The 19468-nt window shown below is 47.7% G+C and overlaps 1 protein-coding gene across 1 annotated transcript; it reads left to right on the forward strand.

Moving 5' to 3' along the window:
* Positions 1–1403: 1403 nt before the first annotated feature.
* drd4-rs (dopamine receptor D4 related sequence) lies at positions 1404–5319 on the forward strand (the record flags this gene model as incomplete). Its single annotated transcript, XM_080022511.1, has 4 exons — positions 1404–1676; positions 2822–2934; positions 3594–4291; positions 5117–5319. The coding sequence occupies exons 1-4, from the start codon at positions 1437–1439 to the stop codon at positions 5317–5319; spliced, it is 1254 nt and encodes a 417-aa protein (XP_079878637.1). The 5' UTR covers positions 1404–1436.
* Positions 5320–19468: the final 14149 nt, after the last annotated feature.

Raw genomic sequence — 19468 nt, forward strand, 5'->3', positions numbered from 1 at the left:
GGCGTTGCCCAACAGGTGGATGCAGGTGAGGTGGATGGAGCACAGCAAGCAAGCAGGCAGCAAAGCAGGTAGGGCAGGAGGGTCTGGCTGCTTAAATAGGCCGGCCCATTAGGGGCGTGGAAGCGTGTGGTGCCGTCAAGTTGTCTGACAGAACTTGCTCTACCTACTACGCGGCATGTATCTCTAGCGATCTTTGAAAGGACCAATTTATCCCATTCCATTCAGGTTCAACTAACGATCAAACCCCCCCGGCTCAGATATTTTCAAAGCTTCCAAACCGTTCCAAGACAGCAACAAGTTTGTTTTTTTTCTTCACTGGCTCTCTCTTTCTCTTTAGAGGAAACAAAGAAACCGATCACAAGAACTGGTGAACTACAGCCAAATGGTGTGGGAGTGGAAAAAAAACCCGGCAGAAGGCCCTTCTGTTTCTCCCTAAATTGTGATCTGTTGTCGACGATTTTACTTTTCTCGTTTTATTGCCAGATATATTTTCGTCTTGGCGTGGGAGGCCCCTCTACCCCGAAGCGAGGTGTCACCCGGCCGAACGTGGTCGCCATGGGCGGCGCCGCGGACACTGGCTCCGCGAACCGAGGCGCTCTACTCCTCTGTCAAACTGAGGTCGACGTACTGAAAAAGTACTGCCACTGCCATGGCTATTTGTCAGCAAGGTGAGCTCAAACACGCTCGGAAATGACCAATTTTTTTGTTTTTACCAATTTCCGTAGCTGAAGTTCAGTTTTGCATCCATAGTTAATACTCTCAAGCACCATGGAAACTGAGAGGGAGTGACGTAGTCCAAATTTATATTCATAAGCTGACCTTTTGAGTGAAAGGTACAAGCTCCCTCACCAGGCAGGTGCGAAGTTTATACGGTTTGTGTGAAGCGGTTGCGTTTGAGTTACATGGGAGGAATTGCAAGTGTGCCACCGAGTGATTCCGAATGAATGTTTTGCTACCAAATCGTCCCAAATCTCAATGTTTGGTCACGACGGCGGAGACGGCAGCAACATTACCTTGTGAGGTTGCTGGCTCGTTGTGCGACTTCGGCGGCTAATTCCTTCATTCCCAGCGATGTTTGCTGGACGCAGGCGTAGCATCGATAACCAAGGACCCGCACGGGCTGCATGGGGTCCTTTCAGCATTGCTGTTGAGTGTTGCTGTGCAGGTCGGCCAAGTGCGGCTGAAGGTGAACCGGAAACAACCCCAAAAAAGGTTGAAAACCGCTGATGTAAAGCAAGCAAAGCACAATTGGCTTCCAGAATTTGATGACCTGGCTGTATGAAAATGAATGTATCTGATGACATTATGCACCGCGTGCACCATAGAAAACGACTCGGTTGAGAGGGGATGAACTCAAAAAAACAAACACAAAATAAATAAAGAAATTACAACCCTCTCCAGATGTTAGCCCGACGGAACGACTTGGGGCCTCCATCATGGACAACGTGACGCCAGGCGCCACTCCAGACGGGCCGGAGGAGAGGAACTACAACTACCTAGCGCTGATCTTGGGCGTGCCCCTGATCCTCATCATCATCCTGGGCAATGTCCTGGTGTGCCTGAGCGTGCTCACCGAGCGCTCGCTCAAGACGGCCACCAACTACTTCATCATCAGCCTGGCCGTGGCCGACCTCCTGCTGGCCGTGCTGGTGCTGCCCCTCTACGTCTACTCTGAGGTAAACACTTATCGGATGGATAGTGGCTCGATCTTGGGGGAGAAGGACAAACAAAAACACTTATATTTTCTTGTTAAATTTCCCAGTTGAAAATGGGATTCTGGAGGTCTGCGGTCAAAGTTTCTCAAAGTATAAAGCTTCGTTGGAGATGCCACTCCTCCATTGACTCGAATGACTTTGGACTGGCGCGCGTCAATGTCAATGCCGGCGCCATTTCATCCAACAGACAGTAAAACACAGATGAGCTAAAATGACATCACTGGCTCCTGAGGTGTGATGACTGCCTTGGTCGTGGGTCCAAAAATATTGAATCTGACTCCACTAATATATATGTATATAAATTTGACAGAAAAAAGAATTCCTGTGATGATTCACAACTCAGAGCCGAACTGACTCTTCTGACTCAAGTTCATGGTTCAAGTGCTCCCTACCTCAGCGCGCATTCCTCCAACCGAATTAAACGAACAAATAGTCGGAAAATCGAACGACTTATTATATTGAGTGACTCGTAAGAACTGAATCGCAAAAAAAGAGTCAAAACTTTCATCACTTACTTACCTTACCTTACTTATACACTACTTATTGACCTTTTACTTCAGCAGAAATACAAATACCCAGGCACAAAATGACTAGTAGAAGTACCACATTTGACATTTCTACTTGCTTTATACATATATATATATATATATATATATATATATATGTGGGAAAAAAATGAATCGTAAAAAAAGAGTCCAAACTTTCATCACCACGTATACCTTACCTTACTTATACACTACTTTTTGACCATTTACTTCAGTAGAAATACAAATACCCTTGCACAAAATGACTAGCAGAAGTACCACATTGGACATTTCTACTTAAGTAAATGTATGTAAGCACAGTACTTAAATGTCTCTGTTAAATGTACTTATTGATCTGATCGGTTCAGTGGATTTGTTCCTCTTGATTGAGCTTGCTTTATATATATATATATAAATCCTGCGTTTTCTGCTTGTTTTCTTTTTTATTAAAGTGACATGTTTAAGACATCTAGTAAAAAAGCATAAATATTTGCTTTGAAGTGTATTGGAGTAAAAGTCGAAAGTCTCCAAAAGTGAATATATGTTGTCTCGTCTTTTTCTCTCTCCGTGGTCTGCGTTTAGTTCCTGGGTGGCATCTGGACCTTGAGCACATACATTTGCGACGCCCTGATGACCATGGACGTGATGCTGTGCACCGCTTCCATCCTCAACCTGTGTGCCATCAGTGTCGACAGGTAAAACCAGATCTGGTGAGGTGGTAAAGTCTGATAGTTAAGCAGTTATAATAATAATTATTATATAGATTCAGCTTTCACAGCTACATCCCTTCAAAATGAATCCTCATAATTTCTGAGCCTATGGCGTGGATTCAATGGAGTTTCTTTGGGAAGGCTCTACAGCTGAACTTTACCACGATGCTTAAAAATAGGATTGGAAGCTGTGCTCAATTATCGGCTCATTTTTTTCTTTCTCGTATTATCCCCCCGTGGCTAGAACACAGATTCTAAGACATTATAAGTAACATAACAGTTCCAGGCGTGCAGTCAGATGTGACAGCTTGGGCTGTGAGAGGCTAACGGAGTTGAGAAAGTTTGGAGCCAGAACCCAGGTGCCTAACTCGCAAGCTGGTGAAAAGTCAACACACATAGACGCGGATAGATCACCCGTCCGGACACCCTTCAGCCCTGCAGAGAAGTTACAGAATTTGCAGGAAATAGACGCACCCACTGATGAAATATCAGTTCAAGATGCATCGCGGGTAACTTTGGTGAGTGCGGTGAGGGACAGAAAGACGGGAGGTGTATGCACTTCCAGGATTTAAGGCAATTGCTTGAAATGTGGATCTTATGGTTTAGAGATAATAAGAGAATTACTAACGGTGGCTCTGCCTCAGGTACATTGCCGTGGTCGTCCCGCTGAAGTACAACCGGAACCAGTTCAGTGTGCGCCAGCTCGCCCTCATCACCGCCACCTGGGTGCTGTCGCTGGGCGTGGCCAGCCCCGTCATCTTCGGCCTCAACCAGGTGCCGGGCCGTGACCCCAGCGTGTGCAAACTGGAGGACGACCGCTTTGTGGTGTACTCGTCCGTCTGCTCCTTCTTCGTGCCGTGCCCCGTCATGCTCTTCCTCTACTACTGGATGTTCCGCGGCCTGCGGCGCTGGAGCTCCAGCCGGAGCCGCTCCCAGGCGACCCGCGGCGCCCGCTGCAGCCTCTCTCTGCGCCTGGGCTCGGTGCTGCGCCGGGAGAAGGCCGGGAACAGGGGCCGGGATAAAGTGGTGTATCTCATGCCGCCGGGGCTGAGTCCCACGTCCCCGTCCACCATCTCCGTGGCGTCCCCCACGGCCACCCCAGTGTTGGAGGAGCTACGGCAGCAGCAGGTAGAGGACGAGGCGGTGGCGGTGGCGGACAGCGACCCCATGACCACGCAGATGGACAGCGTCTCAGATGCGGATCCCGTAGAGAGGGCGCCCAAGGAAGGCAGGCGGGAGAACGGCCTGGCCCAGGGTGTGAAGAGGCAGCGCCGCAACAGCAAGAGCAGCAGAGTGAGCGGGAGGGAACGCAAAGCCATGAAGGTCCTGCCCGTCGTCGTGGGTGAGTGTCTCAGTGTTGTGGCGTTACGTGCTCTGGGTACGTTTCAAAATGTCCGTCTGTACGGGAAAATAATTCCGATTGATTCGTGATACGCAAGTTCAGATCTCGGGTTTTATATTAAAAGTGCTAATTGTTTATTGTTCTCCATAAAACTACCGACGAGGGGTTGGCTCTGAGGAACACACCAGGGCATTTGCACATAGTGAGTTAGCAAATTGAGTGAAGTGTTTAATAAAAGGGGGAGATTTAACCCACACAGTTGGGCGCTCGTTCGAAACATGCAAACACCCTTTTGCAGGAACCATGAATAATGTATGCGTATGTGTGTGTGTGCGTGCGCATTCGGGGAAATTGTCCACCACTACAATTTGAAGCTACGTTCCAAGTTTATTAACCCTCAGGGGCAAATTCACAATACATCGATTGTAGCCGCTAATACCACCAGGAATTGCGCATCAATTGCAACCGCTATATCAACGTCTGATTCACAAAAGATATTGCGCTAATGATATGACAGCGCACACACACCCATAAGGTTTTGCAGCTGAGTGCAATTTGCCCTTGTTTTGCGTCTGATTGCAATTATCCATGTGGCAAAGTAGATAAGGGCAATTGTCCAGCGCTCCGAGGAGACCTGATACGCGCTACGAGGCGGCGGAAATTTCCCTCATTTTCAAATACCAATGTTGACAGGCATTGATCGTGCAGAGGAGCGGAGCCGCCGGCTTTCTTCATCACGTGTTGAATCACAACGATCGCACCTTTTCCCTGTTTCCCCCTTCCTCCCGTCTTTTTCCTCCTCCTCCTCCTTCTCCTCCTCCGCAGGTGTGTTCCTGGCTTGCTGGACGCCGTTCTTCGTGGTGCACGTCACCAAGGTACTGTGCGAGTCGTGCGACATCGGCCCGACGCTGATCTCCGTGGTCACGTGGCTGGGCTACGTCAACAGCGCCGTCAACCCCATCATCTACACTGCCTTCAACGCCGAGTTCCGGAATGTCTTTCACAAGCTGCTCTGCTGTCGGACGTGAACCACCCCGACGCCCCTGAAGACGTTATTTCTGCCACGTCCTCTAGGGGGCGACCTTTCTCGTACTTAAATGGCTCCTCAGCTATGGGACGGTTCCTCTGCGTTCAGTTTGGGGCCAAACACAAAGCTCGTAACGCTATCTGACCGATGCCTTATCTTAGTTCACAGCCGGACTGAAAGACTGTCGACTTTTTACATCTGCCATCTATTCCGAAAAAAGTATTTTCCTGTAACATATGTACAAAATGAATACAGTAGATGTTGTTCCTCTAACGACGATGGCCCAGCGGCATAAAAATACATGAAAAACGTGATATGTGCAGACTTCACTAAACGTTGATTTTGTATTCATATTTTAGTTTCCATTCAAGTGCAAGCAAATGCAATTCAATACAAAATGTATACTTTTTTTTTTTTTTTACTTTTTCCTTTACTTTTCTCTTTCCAGAAAAATAAGTCAAGGGGAATAAGTTTCATGAGTGGGTCAAAAATGAGAGAGGGTTAAAAAAAAAATTATATATATGTTTTATAATTATTATTATTACTGCTACCAAGAGAAAATATTATGAATGTTCACACAAGAGCTTTAATTGGTTCTTGTTGTCCTGGAGGCAAAGAGGGATACCGAAAGAAGAACCAAGGAGGAGAAGAGCAGTTGTAATCTAATTGTCTGTCAAGTGCAATGAAAGTGCTGTCAAGAGGTGAATGTGACGCAGTGTGTAGCTTAACCAATGCTCGTCTTCATTGATGGAAAACCAATAAAAGAATACACTTTGTGAAACAGATGTCTGTTTGCGCAGTGAAACCGCCGGAAATACCGTCGCCTCGTCAGGGAGTCAAGGGAGTCGGGAGAGTTTCTCCGCCTGCGGTGTTCGGTTTCCGCCACCTTGCTGAGACCCCTGCAGATGGCGCGGTAATCACTCGCGTTAAAACTCCATTACATGTGAAATTGTCCTCGACGCCTCAGCAACAACAAAGGAACACATGTTGGCAAGGGGGAAACTGATCATGTTCCCTGGGTTGGGAGGGTAGCAGTGCAGCTCAAGCGTCAAGGCTCCAGCGGCACGGCGCCATGGCGATCTGTTCAATCCGTTTGGCGGAGCGGTCGGGAAAGCAGCAGGGACTTCACCTCTCCGGTCAGCGATACTTAGTGACCGGCTCCTCCGCGGTGGAAAAAAAGTTCCCGACGTGGGTTTGGCTACGCTCGCACAATCACCCGCCCATCCACCCCGCTCCTCCACCCCCAACCCCCCGAGGCCGGAGCCGGTGATTGATCGAACGGACGCCAGGCGAGCGATACCTGCCGTAGCCCCGCAGATAAATATGGCCGCTCCGACATTCCAATCTCTCCCGCCGTGTACCGTCAAAAGACAAAAATGTGATTTTGAAACGAAAGAATAAAAAGAAAGGAAACCCGTCAACATTCACGTTTACATTTATTCAGTGAGCCGACGCTTCTGTCCAAGGCGACCTACATGAATCAAAGCATAAGTCGACCATTGGAGCAACCTGGAATTGTGTGTCTGATCTCCTGTTTCTACATTCAACAAGATACAAGTGAAGATGCTGTAAGGAGTCAAAAAAAACCATTTTATTATTTGTAATTATTTTCTTTTTGATATATATGATAAGTACTCATATGTAGTTCGTGCATTATGTCAATACAACAACTTAAAAGCAATTAAGTCAACATCAGCAAGAAAAATTATTTTTGTCATTGCTAAAATAGGATTGGTCACCTGTCGCATGATCAGATGGCTGCTATTTCGGTTGCACGGGAAAAACACCCACGGAAACCAGAGACATAACCATGGTAACGGCGCACTGACACTTCAACAGCGATCTGGAGCCATGTGGCGAAACAATATTGGGCGGATAAGCAGCGTGAGCAGCATTCAAGTCAAAAGGAACGTAATCGCGGGGAACCTCTGAAATGACGACGCAAATTCTTCGTCCATTTAAAAAAAAGAAATACGCGCGGGAACGCTTTGGACTCGGTGGAAAATGTGACCTTTGAGAAGCAAAATGCTCATTAAGTTGTCGCCAGAGCGCGGGATATTTCAACAGCCACTGCAAGCGGCATTTACGGGGCTCTGCAGGGTTTCTTCGGTCGGGGGGGGGGGGCGTTGGCGGGCTGCAGGGCGCTGGTGATCAAAAGGGGCTTGTAAGCAATTGCTTTCGGGGCGCGGCGGCCCTGACCAACAACACAATGTGTAAGTATATCATGAATAATGGACCAAAGGAAGGACTCAAAGGATTGGTTTGCCATTTTTAGCCCAGGCCTTAAAATGTTGCCTCCCATCATGTATAACTGTTCATAGCAACAAGGCTGAGGGCTTTAGTATTGAGAAACCTGAGGCTCTGCTGCAGCTTCTTACAACACACCCATATAGTACAGACCTTAAAAAAAAATGTTAAAGCGCCTTTTTGAAAACGGGAAGCACACAATATAGTAAGACAGACTTAAATCTTACACTGGGGGGAAAAAAATGGTAGCCAACCATGTATTTGATGAGGTTTTTCAAGGTTGTATTGATTCTTCACAACTTCAGCAAATTCCGTTTTGAGCTACATCCACGGTGATGTACAGCAAGAGACTAGAAACAGGAAATTGCACCGCTTCACTCGCCTAAAAACATATTGTTGTTATTCAAAGCATGTTCAAAGAATGCATGTTCAAAGACATGTGTGACTATGGTACAAGATTCCAATTTTTGAAAGGGACATTTAACATAACATTCTAATGGGCCTAAGATAAGGTCTTCAGCCATCGTGTTCAGATCACTTATGTAAGTTCAAGTTCAAGTTCAAGTTCAAGAGATTATTTGTAAGTGATGCAAGTTCACATCAGACCACAACCCATCCATGTACAATAGAAGGTTTTGTACTTTTGCATTTAGCTTTTGAGTCTCTATTAAAACAGTTTTTTGGGGGGTATATAGAATTGCAAATGGTAATAACTGTGTAAAACACTGGATTTTTAATAGTTATAGTGTATGCTTTCGTTAAATTTCACCACAATATTAAATGTGCGATTTGTTGCGATTAATCAGAGAACATTTTGTGATCAATTGGAATTGGGCTCCATTCACCGCCCTCCCCAGTTTATTTTATCCAGGTGTGGATTCAAGCTCCTATATTTCCTATGTTGGCATTCTACGCCATAGCTCGCTCAAACCATCTGTGGGAGTGATGGCAATTATGGCCCAGATGCCAAACTGACAGATATAATATAACTTTATGCATGTATAAACTATGATACTGCATTCCGAATTTGCTGCCCAGACATATGAACTCATATTAGAATGTGTAATGAAAAGGGAATCCAATAAGGCAATGAGCAATGTGTTTTGCTGTAGATATCCCATAAACAGCTGTCAGTACGTGTTGGTTTAAAGAGGCAGAAATGAATGACAAGCCCCCCGTAAAAAGAAACTGAGATAATGAGACATTTCATACACCGTGGACCAGCGGAAAATATGATATGAAGGGGAGTGACAATGTCTGATCGGAACTGAAATTGTATATCTACATCAAGCTTCAACAATAGCATAAGGGACAGCAATTGTGAGTTGTCATATCCGTGCCCATTATTAATCTACTCATCTATTAATATTTTCGTCACCACATCATTCAGGATGACTGAGAAATTATAATGGACGTAATTTTTCCTCTCCCACCTCTTTTTTTAATCAGCATTAATCAAGTTACTTGATTCAGACGGCCTTGAGAGTCCCCTGCCACTGTCTAGATCCAGGAGGACAAAATGGGTAATGCAATTTATTAATCTGCTTTATCCTTACACCGGGAGATTTACTCGTGTTTACTCGGTTTGTGAATTTAGACAAATGTATTACGACAATAATCGTATTTACTTTGCCATGATATTGACAAATGCCTATACGTGGTTATGAACTCAAATTTGATCGCAGTTCCTTTCATTGACCTACATGCATGGTAATGTAAAGAATGACATCAGATGAAAACCGGTTGTTCAAATAAAAGTCAGTATTTCAGACCTTAAATCATTTTGAACGGTTTTAGGTCAACTCTTCTCATTAATCATTCAACTTTAAGCATTCAAGTTGATTATCGATAAGGCCTACTTAGGGTTTCCGCACTTCCTGGTCATTGTTATTGTATAATACATGATCATCAGCTAACAAGAAGAGCCTAAAGTGCCCCTCAATCAGGCTTTTGGCCAACCTGAACCCATTCAAATCCTTCATTACCCTAACCCATTGTCAGGGTTCGCCCGGGGCCTTCCAGCATCGGCCACTAGATGCCGCCAGTGCTGCCTCATCAATGTTGCTTTGTTTCAGTTCCTGATTACCCAGCCTCATATGTTTCACCTGTGTCTTGTTTTGTCTTGCCTATTTATGCCATGTTGTTTGTGTCCTTCGGCGCTCAGTCTTGAGTTTATCTAGCCTCCTGACAACGCTCTCGCTTCCAAGCCCGCGAAATTCTTATTTGGTTTTTTTTTTTTGGTCCGTTTTTTTTTGTACTTGTTTCAAGTAAACCTTTATTTTTGCCATCTCGCCTCTGCCTCGTTCTCTGCACCTGGGTTCACTCAGCGTACCACGTAACAGCAAGACTGAGCCACAACATGGACCCAGCAGAGAGTCAGCCTCCAGAGATGGAACGCATGCGGGTGGCCCTGACGAACCAGGGGGCTGCGATTGGCCGTCATGAGCAGGCTCTCCAACAGATCCTGGACAAACTGCAGTCCCTCGCCCAGGCCGTCCCGCAGAGCCAGGCACAGGCTCCACCTATGGCTCCTGCTCCGGCGCTGCCTCCCATGGACACGAGTCCTCCATATCACCACGAACCACGACTGCCGGAGCCAGAGAGGTACGACGGTAACCCAGGAGGTTGTTGTGGCTTTTTGAGGCAATGCTCCCTGGCTTTTGAGCTCCAGCCATCACTGTTCCCCACCCAGCGCTCACGGGTGGCATACATTGTCACACTACTCACAGGCAAAGCACTCTCCTGGGCCACAGCCATCTGGAACCAGCAAACCCCGGCCTGCTCCAGCTACCAGGCTTTTGCCGAAGAGATGCGCTGAGTTTTTGACCACTCAGTCAATGGGAGGGAGGCATCAACACGGCTACTCCGGCTCCGCCAGGGGATACAGAGCGTAGCGGATTACGCCATCACATTCCGCACCCTCGCAGTGGTGTCTGAATGGAACAGCGAGGCACTCATTGCATCCTTCCAGGATGGTCTCATTCATGGTGTCAAGGACGAGCTGGCACCCCGGGAGGCGCAGGAGGACCTGGACATGCTCATCGAAACAGCTATTCGGGAGGACAACCACCTCCGGGAGAGACAAAGGGAACGCCGTCCCGAGCCCGTCTCCAGCATTGATGGAGGAGCCTATGCAAGTAGGCAGCACACGGCTCTCTCGGTCTGAACGTGACTGGCGGATGAGGGAGCCCTGCTGCTTGTACTGTGGGATCCCGGGGCATTTCCGTTCTTCCTGCCCCGAGCTCTCGGGAAAAGCCAACTCTCGTCCAGGGTAGGGAGAACTGTGATGAGGCCAACCTTCTCTCTCGAGCTTGACCGGGGTCCTGCTGGCGGCCTCCCTAGCCTGGGGAGGTCAACATCACTCCCTCCAAGCTATGGTGGATTCCGGCGCTGCAGGTAGCTTCCTGGATGTAGGGCTAGCAAAAGCCCTAAAGCTCCCTCTGGCACCTCTGGAGCATCCTCTCACGGTGACAGCCCTGGATGGAAGACCACTGGGTTCTGGTAGCGTGTGCCATCTCACCGCCCCCCTTTTGGCTGTCACTGGAGGGAAAACATTCAGAGGTAATCCAGCTCCACCTCATCCACTCTGCTGAATTTCCACTGGTCCTGGGCTACCCATGGCTGGCCCGTCACAACCCACATCTGGACTGGGCCTCCGGGCGTCTCACCGAATGGGGTCCTGCCTGCCACACCACTTGTCTTTGTTCTAGTCCGTCTTCTCACCCTCTCGAGTCTCCAGTCCATATCCAAGCTCGGGCCCCTTCACAAGCCCCAGCCCACTCCGGAGTTCCTGTCCGTGTCCTGGCTCCAGTCCATATTCAATACGCCCCATCCATCCCGAGTTTTCACGAGTATGCCAAGCTGAGGGAGGTCTTCAGCAAGAGACAGCCTTGAGGACGTCTCTTCTCTCTCTCTGCCCCTGAGACTACAGCCATGGAGGAGTACATCCGGGGGCGCTCACCTCCGCCCTTCCACCTCCCCGGCGGGCGCAGGCTTTTTCTTCGTGGGTAAGAAGGATGGCGGCCTGCGTCCCAGCATTGATTACTGTGGCCTTAACAAGATCACGGTCAAGAATCGCTACCCCCTTCCTCTCATGTCCACATCTTTCGAGCAACTGCAAGGCGCCACCATCTTCACCAAACTCGATCTTCGAAACGCATACAATCTCGTCCGTGTCCGCGAGGGGGATGAGTGGAAGACCGCCTTCAACACCCCTACCGGCCATTATGAATACCTGGTCATGCCTTTTGGATTGGCCAATGCTCCCGCTGTCTTCCAAGCCTTTGTAAACGACGTCCTCCGTGAGTTTCTCAACCGCTCCGTGTTCGTCTACATCGATGAAATCCTCATCTTCTCCAGGACCCTTCCCGAACACATACAGCATGTGAGACAGGTTCTTCACCGTCTGCTCGCCAATGGCCTCTATGTGAAACTGGAGAAGAGTGAGTTCCACGCCACCACCGTTCAGTTCCTGGGTTTTGTCATCACCGAGGGTCACGTCCAGATGGATCCTGCCAAGACCAGGCCATCCGTGACTGGCCACCACCCACCTCAGTCAAACAGGTGCAGCGCTTCCTCGGGTTTGCCAACTTTTACAGACGATTCATTCAGAGTTTTAGCACTGTGGCTGCTCCTCTCACCGCTCTTACTAGGACATTCATAGCCCGCTTCCTCTGGACTGCTGAGGCTGATGGGGCGTTCAGGGCTCTCAAGACGCGGTTCACCACTGCCCCTGTCCTGGCCACACCAGAGCCTACCCTCCCTATCGTTGTGGAGGTGGATGCTTCCGATGTGGGGGTGGGTGCCGTTCTGTCCCAAAGGACTCACGACAAGAAGCTCCATCCATGTGCCTTCTTCTACCGTCGCCTCACCCCAGCGGAGTGGAACTATGACATAGGGTACCGAGAGCTACTGGCAGTCAAACTGGCGCTGGAGGAGTGGCAGCACTGGCTGGAGGGGGCCCAACACCCATTTATCGTCTGGACTGACCACAAGAACCTGACATACATTCAGGACGCCAAACGCCTCAACTCCCGTCAAGCCCAATGGGCCCTCTTTTTCAATCGGTTCAACTTCATCCTGTCATATTGTCCCGGGTCCAAGAACCTCAAGCCCGACGCTCTCTCCAGACAGTTCGACCCTCCTGAGCTGGTTGAACTCCTCGAGCCCATTCTCCAGAGCTCCCGCATCTTAGCTCCGGTCTGCTGGGGAATCGAGACGCAGCTCCGGCAGGCCCAAAGGAGGGAGGCGGATCCTGGCAACGGCTCCCCGGGTCACCTGTTTGTCTCAAAGCCTGTCCGGTCACAAGTCCTGCAATGGGGGCATTCATCCCGCCTCACTGGCCACCCGGGGCTCTCCAGGACCCTCGAGTTACTCCGCAGGCATTTCTGGTGGCCTACAATGGAGCAGGATGTCCGGTCCTTCGTCGCTGCCTGCACCGTCTGCACCCAGAACAAGAACCCCCGGTCACCTCCCATGGGGCTGCTGCATCCCCTTCCCATTCCTAGTCGTCCCTGGTCACACCTCTCAGTGGACATCATCACCGGCCTTCCACCGTCTCGGGGCCACACCGTCATCTTCGTCGTTGTCGACCGGTTCTCCAAGGCCTGCCGCTTTATTCCTCTGCCCAAACTCCCCTCAGCTCTGGAAACTGCTGAACTCATGGTGCAACAGGGTTTCGGCCTGTCCCTGGACATTGTGTCGGTCCGCAGTTTGCCTCCCGGTTCTGGAAAGCGTTCCACCAGCTCCTCGGCGCCTCCGTCAGCCTGTCCTCCGGTTTCCACCCCCAATCCAATGGCCAGACGGAGTGGGTCAACCAGGACCTGGAGACCACCCTAAGGTGCCTCGTGTCCTCCAACCCTGCCTCCTGGAGCGACCATCTAGTGTGGGCGGAATACGCTCACAACACTCTGCGCTGCTCTTCCACCGGCATGTCCCCGTTTGAGTGCCAGTTCGGGTACGTACCTCCTCTGTATCAGGAGCTGGAGGTGGGAGTGCCGTCAGCCCAGCGGTTCGTCCAGCGGTGCCGACGGACCTGGCAGAGGGCTCATCAGGCGCTGCTGAGGGCATCCCGGCAGCAGCGGATCCAGGCCAACCGACGGCGCAGACCACGGCCTATGCTCCATCCGGGCCAGAGGGTCTGGCTGTCCACCAGGGACCTTCCATTGTGGGTGGAGTCACGCAAGCTCGCGCCACGGTATGTTGGGCCCTCCAAGATCGTGCGGCTGGTCAATCCTGCCACATACCGTCTTCTGCTCCCCAGGTCCATGAGGATAAATCCACCTTCCACATGTCTCCGGTGACCGGTGGTCACCAGCACCTTGGCGCCCATCACGAAGCCTCCTCCCGTGCCTCGCATCATAAAAGGTCGGCCCGCCTACACGGTCCGCCGGCTCCTGGACTCCCACCAGGTCCGCGGGGCCCTGCAATATCTGGTGGACTGGGAGGGTATCTGTCCGGAGGAGCGCTCCTGGGTTCCGGCCTGGGATGTCCTGGACCCCTCCCTGTTCCGGGATTTCCGCCGTCGCCACCCGGCACTTCCTGGGGGAATGTCGGGAGTCGTTCCTGGACGAGGGGGCCCTAACCCATTGTCAGGGTTCGCCCAGGGCCTTCTGGCATCGGCCACTAGATTCCGCCAGTACTGCCTCATCAATGTTTCTTTGTTTCAGTTCCTGATTACCCAGCCTCATGAGGTTATGTTCACCTGTGTCTCGTTTTGTCTTGACTATTTATACCCTGTTGTTTGTGTCCTTCGGCACTGAGTCTTCAGTTTGTCTAGCCTCCTCACAACGCTCTCGTTTCCAAGCCCACAAAATTCTTATTTGTTTTTTTTTTTGTCCGGTTTTTTTCTATTTGTTTCAAGTAAACCTTTATTTTTGCCACCTAACCTCTGCCTCGTTCTCTGCACCTGGGTTCACTCAGCATACCACGTAACACTTCCATTAGGCCCAAGTTTTTGACCATTTCCAGCAGGTTAGGACCGCTCTCAGCACTCCAGCGACACGCAGAATACTTCCTTTACTGTATATTTCCAAACTGTCTATGCCAACCTGGCGCTATTGACAGATACAAATAGCTACAGCCTGACAAGAGCACAAAGGAAAATTTTGGTCCTGGCTGTGGCGGCGGAGTCTGAAATCGAAGCACAAAAAATTGCACACAAATATGGCGCGGCGGATTTGATTTGTCAGCCGTCATTAATCAAGTCGCTAGCACTCCCCCCGTCCATCCACATGGGAGGAAGCGCCTGACACACTGGAATGAAAAACAACAAGAAGTACATATGAAACAAGAGAACTTTCGATGGATAAACTTTGAAACAATTCTATCGAAAAAAAAAAAAAAGGTAGTTCTTGGGATGACTTTTAAGTAGTTGTAGGGAGGAATGAGAAGTTAGAGGAAGTAGAATTGTTCTACTTCAAGGATAGGTTTTTGCTATTTTTCAGCCCGGGCCTTATAAAAATGTTTGGTTTCCCATCACTCATAACTGTTCACAGAACAACCTCACTGGAGGCTTTGCTACTGAAAAACTTACCATTCAGCTGCAGCTTCTCACTGGGCTTGAATGCAGAAAAAGGGGGGGAAATGTTTAAGCCTTAAAAACAACCGAAAAGTTAAATCATTTTTTCAAAAATGTGAAACTAATGTGTAATACCGTATTTTCGCGACTATAAGGCGCATATAAACGTCTATTTTTTTCCTCAAAATGTGCGGCGCGCCCTATAGTGCGGTGCGCCCTATGTGTGTTCCGCGGACATAAGGCGAGGTGGCCCGAGTTGGAGGAAAGACTCGAGCGGTGGATCATCGAGCAAAGAACGAGTGGGGCGAGCGTTTCGACGGTCACTGTTCGACTAAAAGCAGTAACGCTAGCGGAAGAAATGAAAATTGAACATTTTCAAGGAGGTCCGTCGTGGTGCTTTCGTTTTATGAAACGGTGCCATTTTTCCATCCGGACCAGGACTACAGTAGCGCAGCAACGTCCGGCGGATTATAATGAAAAGCTGGCGAGCTTCCACTCCTACTGCAGCAAACACATCGCCGACAAACGCATCCAGCCAAGCCACATCACCAACATGGACGAGGTGCCGCTCACTTTCGACATCCCGGTGAATCACACGGTGGAGAAGAAGGGGACCAGCACGGTAGCGATACGCACAACGGGGTATGAAAAGGCGTCGTTTACTGTTGTGCTTGGCTGCCACGCAAATGGACAGAAACTGCCGCCTATGGTGATTTTTAAGAGAAAGACTTTGCCTAAAGAGACTTTTCCAGCTGGAGTCGTTATTAAGGCAAATGAAAAGGGCTGGATGGATGAGGAGATGATGAAAGAGTGGCTGAGGGAGGTGGTGTATGTAAGGAGACCAGGTGGTTTTTTCCACGTATCACCATTGCTGTTAATCTGTGACTCCATGCGTGCCCATCTCACAGCCGATGTGAAAAACAAGGTGAAACAAATGAACGCTGTGCTTGCTGTTATTCCGGGAGGTCTGGCAAAGGAACTTCAACCGCTCGACATCGGTGTGAACCGGCCGTTCAAAGTAAGGCTGCGAGCGGCGTGGGAGCGATGGATGACCGACGGAGACCACAGTTTCACGAAAAGTGGAAGGCAGCGCCGGGCAAGTTACGCCACAGTTTGCGGATGGATTGTAGATGCTTGGGCTAACGTGTCTGCTGGCACTGTTGTTCGAGCTTTCGCAAAAGCCGGCATCATTTCCGAGGAGCCGCACGGCACGGAAAGTGACTCTGACAGCGAAGAAGGGGAAACTGGCATGTGTGATTTAGCGCAGCTGTTTAATTCAGAAACAGAGGATGATGACTTCGATGGGTTTGATTAATACTTTGTAATAAATACATGAATAAAGCACAAACATACTCAGTTTTGCTCCCGCTCTATTTTTAAATACGCAGTAGAGGTATTTAAACGTAGTAGAGGATATGTACCGGTATATAAAACCCGCGCCCTATAATCCGGTGCGCCTTATGTGTGTGTTAAATACAGTAATGGCACACATAACTGAGACTGCGCCTTTTAGTACGGTGCGCCTTATGGTCGTGAAAATACGGTAACAGCAATATCAAATTTTATTTACAACTAGATTTTGCAATTGTCACAGTGTCCAAATAAGATGTTACCAGTAGGAAGCGACACAACTACCTGTTTCCGGTCTCTCACAATGCAGGCTTATTTGCGGAAACCGGAAAAGTAATTAAAATACTGAAAAACCTGATAAAATGCAGGGTTTGCAACTATTTTCTTTCGGAAAAACATAAGGACTGTCTTGTGTGTTTCTTGTTTTGCAAAGGGAAATGGACATGTTTTAAGGCTTAAACATTATATGTTTAAGCCTTAAAACATGTCCATTTCCCTTTCACTGTGTTTAAATGCACATATCTGTATATACATAGCCATATTCCTTCAACCTATTCCATTTTATTTCAATTTATTTTTTATTGTATTTTATTCTATATATCTTTTATCTTATTCTATAAGTATTCCACTTACTGTATTACGTTTTAGGAGTCAGTTAGTCGGTCTATTAGAAAGGAATTTTCTACTTTTTATTTTATTTTTGTACTTTTTCCTAGGACTTATTGTGTGCTATCACCGGGTGCGTTGCATTACATTTCACTGCATATATGTATGGAAGTATGTATATGTATGTGACAAATAAAAAATCTTGAATCTTGAAACCAATAGGGCATATTATGCCCTATTGGACCGAGTCATTTGTCATTTATTCTGATGGTGGTAGACAGAGGGAGAGTATGACTGGATAGTAAGAGTAGAAAAATTAAATATTATAATATAAAGTAGAGGTGTGCCGATGAATATGTGCAATAGATTGGGAAATTTACAAATAATATTTCAATTGACCAGAGCGTATGTGGAATTGTTCATGTATCATTAGTGTGATCAGTAGCTTAGTATTGCTGGTTAAGGAGCCCGATGGCCTCTGGATAAAAACAATTTGTGAGTCTGGTAGTCCATGCCCGAATGCTCCGGTAACATCTACCAGACGGCAGCAATGTGAACAGTCCGTAGCCTGGCTGGCTGCAGTCTTTTAGGATTTTCCGTGCTTTTTTTTAAGGCATCGTGTGTGGTATATGCATGGAGGGGAGATGGCAGCAAATGATGCACTCCGCTGTCACACCACCCTCTGGAGGGCCTTGCGATCAGCAGCGGAGCGGCTGACATATCAGGCAGTAATGCAGCCACAGAGGATGCTCCCAGTGGTGCACCTGTAGAAGTTGGTGAGAGTTTTGGCAGACATGCCAAACTTCTTGAGTCTCTCGAGGAAGTATAGCTGCTTTTGGGCAGTTTTTGCCGCCAAGTCCCCTTGCCTGGACAAGGTGAGGTCATCTTTGATGAACGCATGAGGAACTTGACGCAGGAGACTCTCTCCCCTTCAGCTCCCTCAATGTGAATGGGGGCACGACCCCTCCCCTGCTGCTTACTGAGTACCATATTTACACAGGACGATTGATTACAATCGGTATCGAACACTTTTCCTGAGGGCAGAATGATCAAAAATCTGACTTCACCTCTTTTCACCTCAGACGTTAGCTAAGGGGAAAATAAGAATCCGAAAGTTGAAAACGGTGACATCATACAGGACAAATTCATCTTCCCTGTTTGGGGGCAAACTTCCACAGCCTATAATCTATTAAAGCTTAACGTCAGCTTAATGTCAATCCGTCCATCACACTGCACTGGTGTGGGCGTCCTTTAAACTCAGTTGTGAACGTCCGCGGAAAGTGTCCTCCTTTTGAAATAACTTTAAAACCACCGTTCTTGTTTGGAAGTTCAAGCAGCACTGAGATCGCGATCCATCAGTTGTATTCATGACAAACAGTGGAAATTCTTTAAAATGCACGGGGCGGCAAGTAATTAGCACGAAGGAAAAAAAACAAGAACAAAGGTTTTAGGCTGGACAGAATCCATTAATATCACATGGATACATGAATGTTTTGACACGGTGACAGGTTGGATTTTTATTATTATGATGCATGCTACTGTATATAATAAGCGGTGGCGAGAATGAAGCCGCCGTATTAGATGGAAATGTTGATTGCATTATTCACAAGCTGATTGCCATCTATGACTGAATAGATCCCGTAATTACTTTTCATTTTCTTCATTGTTTTTGTAAATTTTAGGGCTAGACTTCAGTGTCTATGGGTAGGTTACTCTAATAGGCCATTTTATTTTTCATCGCTTATTTTAGGTTTATCGTTAGGATTAAGGATAGGATTAGGTGTAGACTTATGGTTAGGGTTAGGTGATTTCCATTTTCATCTTTGCATCAACACAATATGGAATGTTTATTGTACATCCCATATTTTTCTATTGTCAAGTCAATCCCTAGCTTAACTGTATATTACCAATTATTTTGGTTATCCTCATGTATATTTTGTATTGCCATATTCTTACTATGTTATTATTATTATTATTATCGCCCATTTTTTATGTGAGCTGCTGCAACACTGCAATTTCCCTCCAGGGATCAATAAAGTATCAATCTATCTATCTATCTATCTACCTGTCTGTCTGTCTGTCTGTCTGTCTGTCTGTCTGTCTGTCTGTCTGTCTGTGAAATTGTTAATAAACATAAGTGGATGTTTTACTGTCAGATTTGGATTTATAGGCTTGTTGCCAGCATTTTGTTATCTGTTTAGGGCTTATATTAATTGTACGTCACCATTTCTATGTTAAGTTAATCTTTCTGCTTCACCGTTTATTTCAGAAGTAATTGTATAGGAGTGTATATTTTATTTTCGTAAATTAATTTTTTAAATTGTTTCAATCTTTTATTAAATTTTCGATATATTGCCATTATTATACATTTTTTATTCATTTTTGATGTTATTGTTATTTTGCCTACTGTTTTGATTTGAGCTGTTTA

Source organism: Zeus faber (genome assembly GCF_960531495.2).
Source record: "Zeus faber genome assembly, chromosome: 21".
In the NCBI taxonomy this organism is placed as follows: Eukaryota; Metazoa; Chordata; class Actinopteri; order Zeiformes; family Zeidae; genus Zeus; species Zeus faber.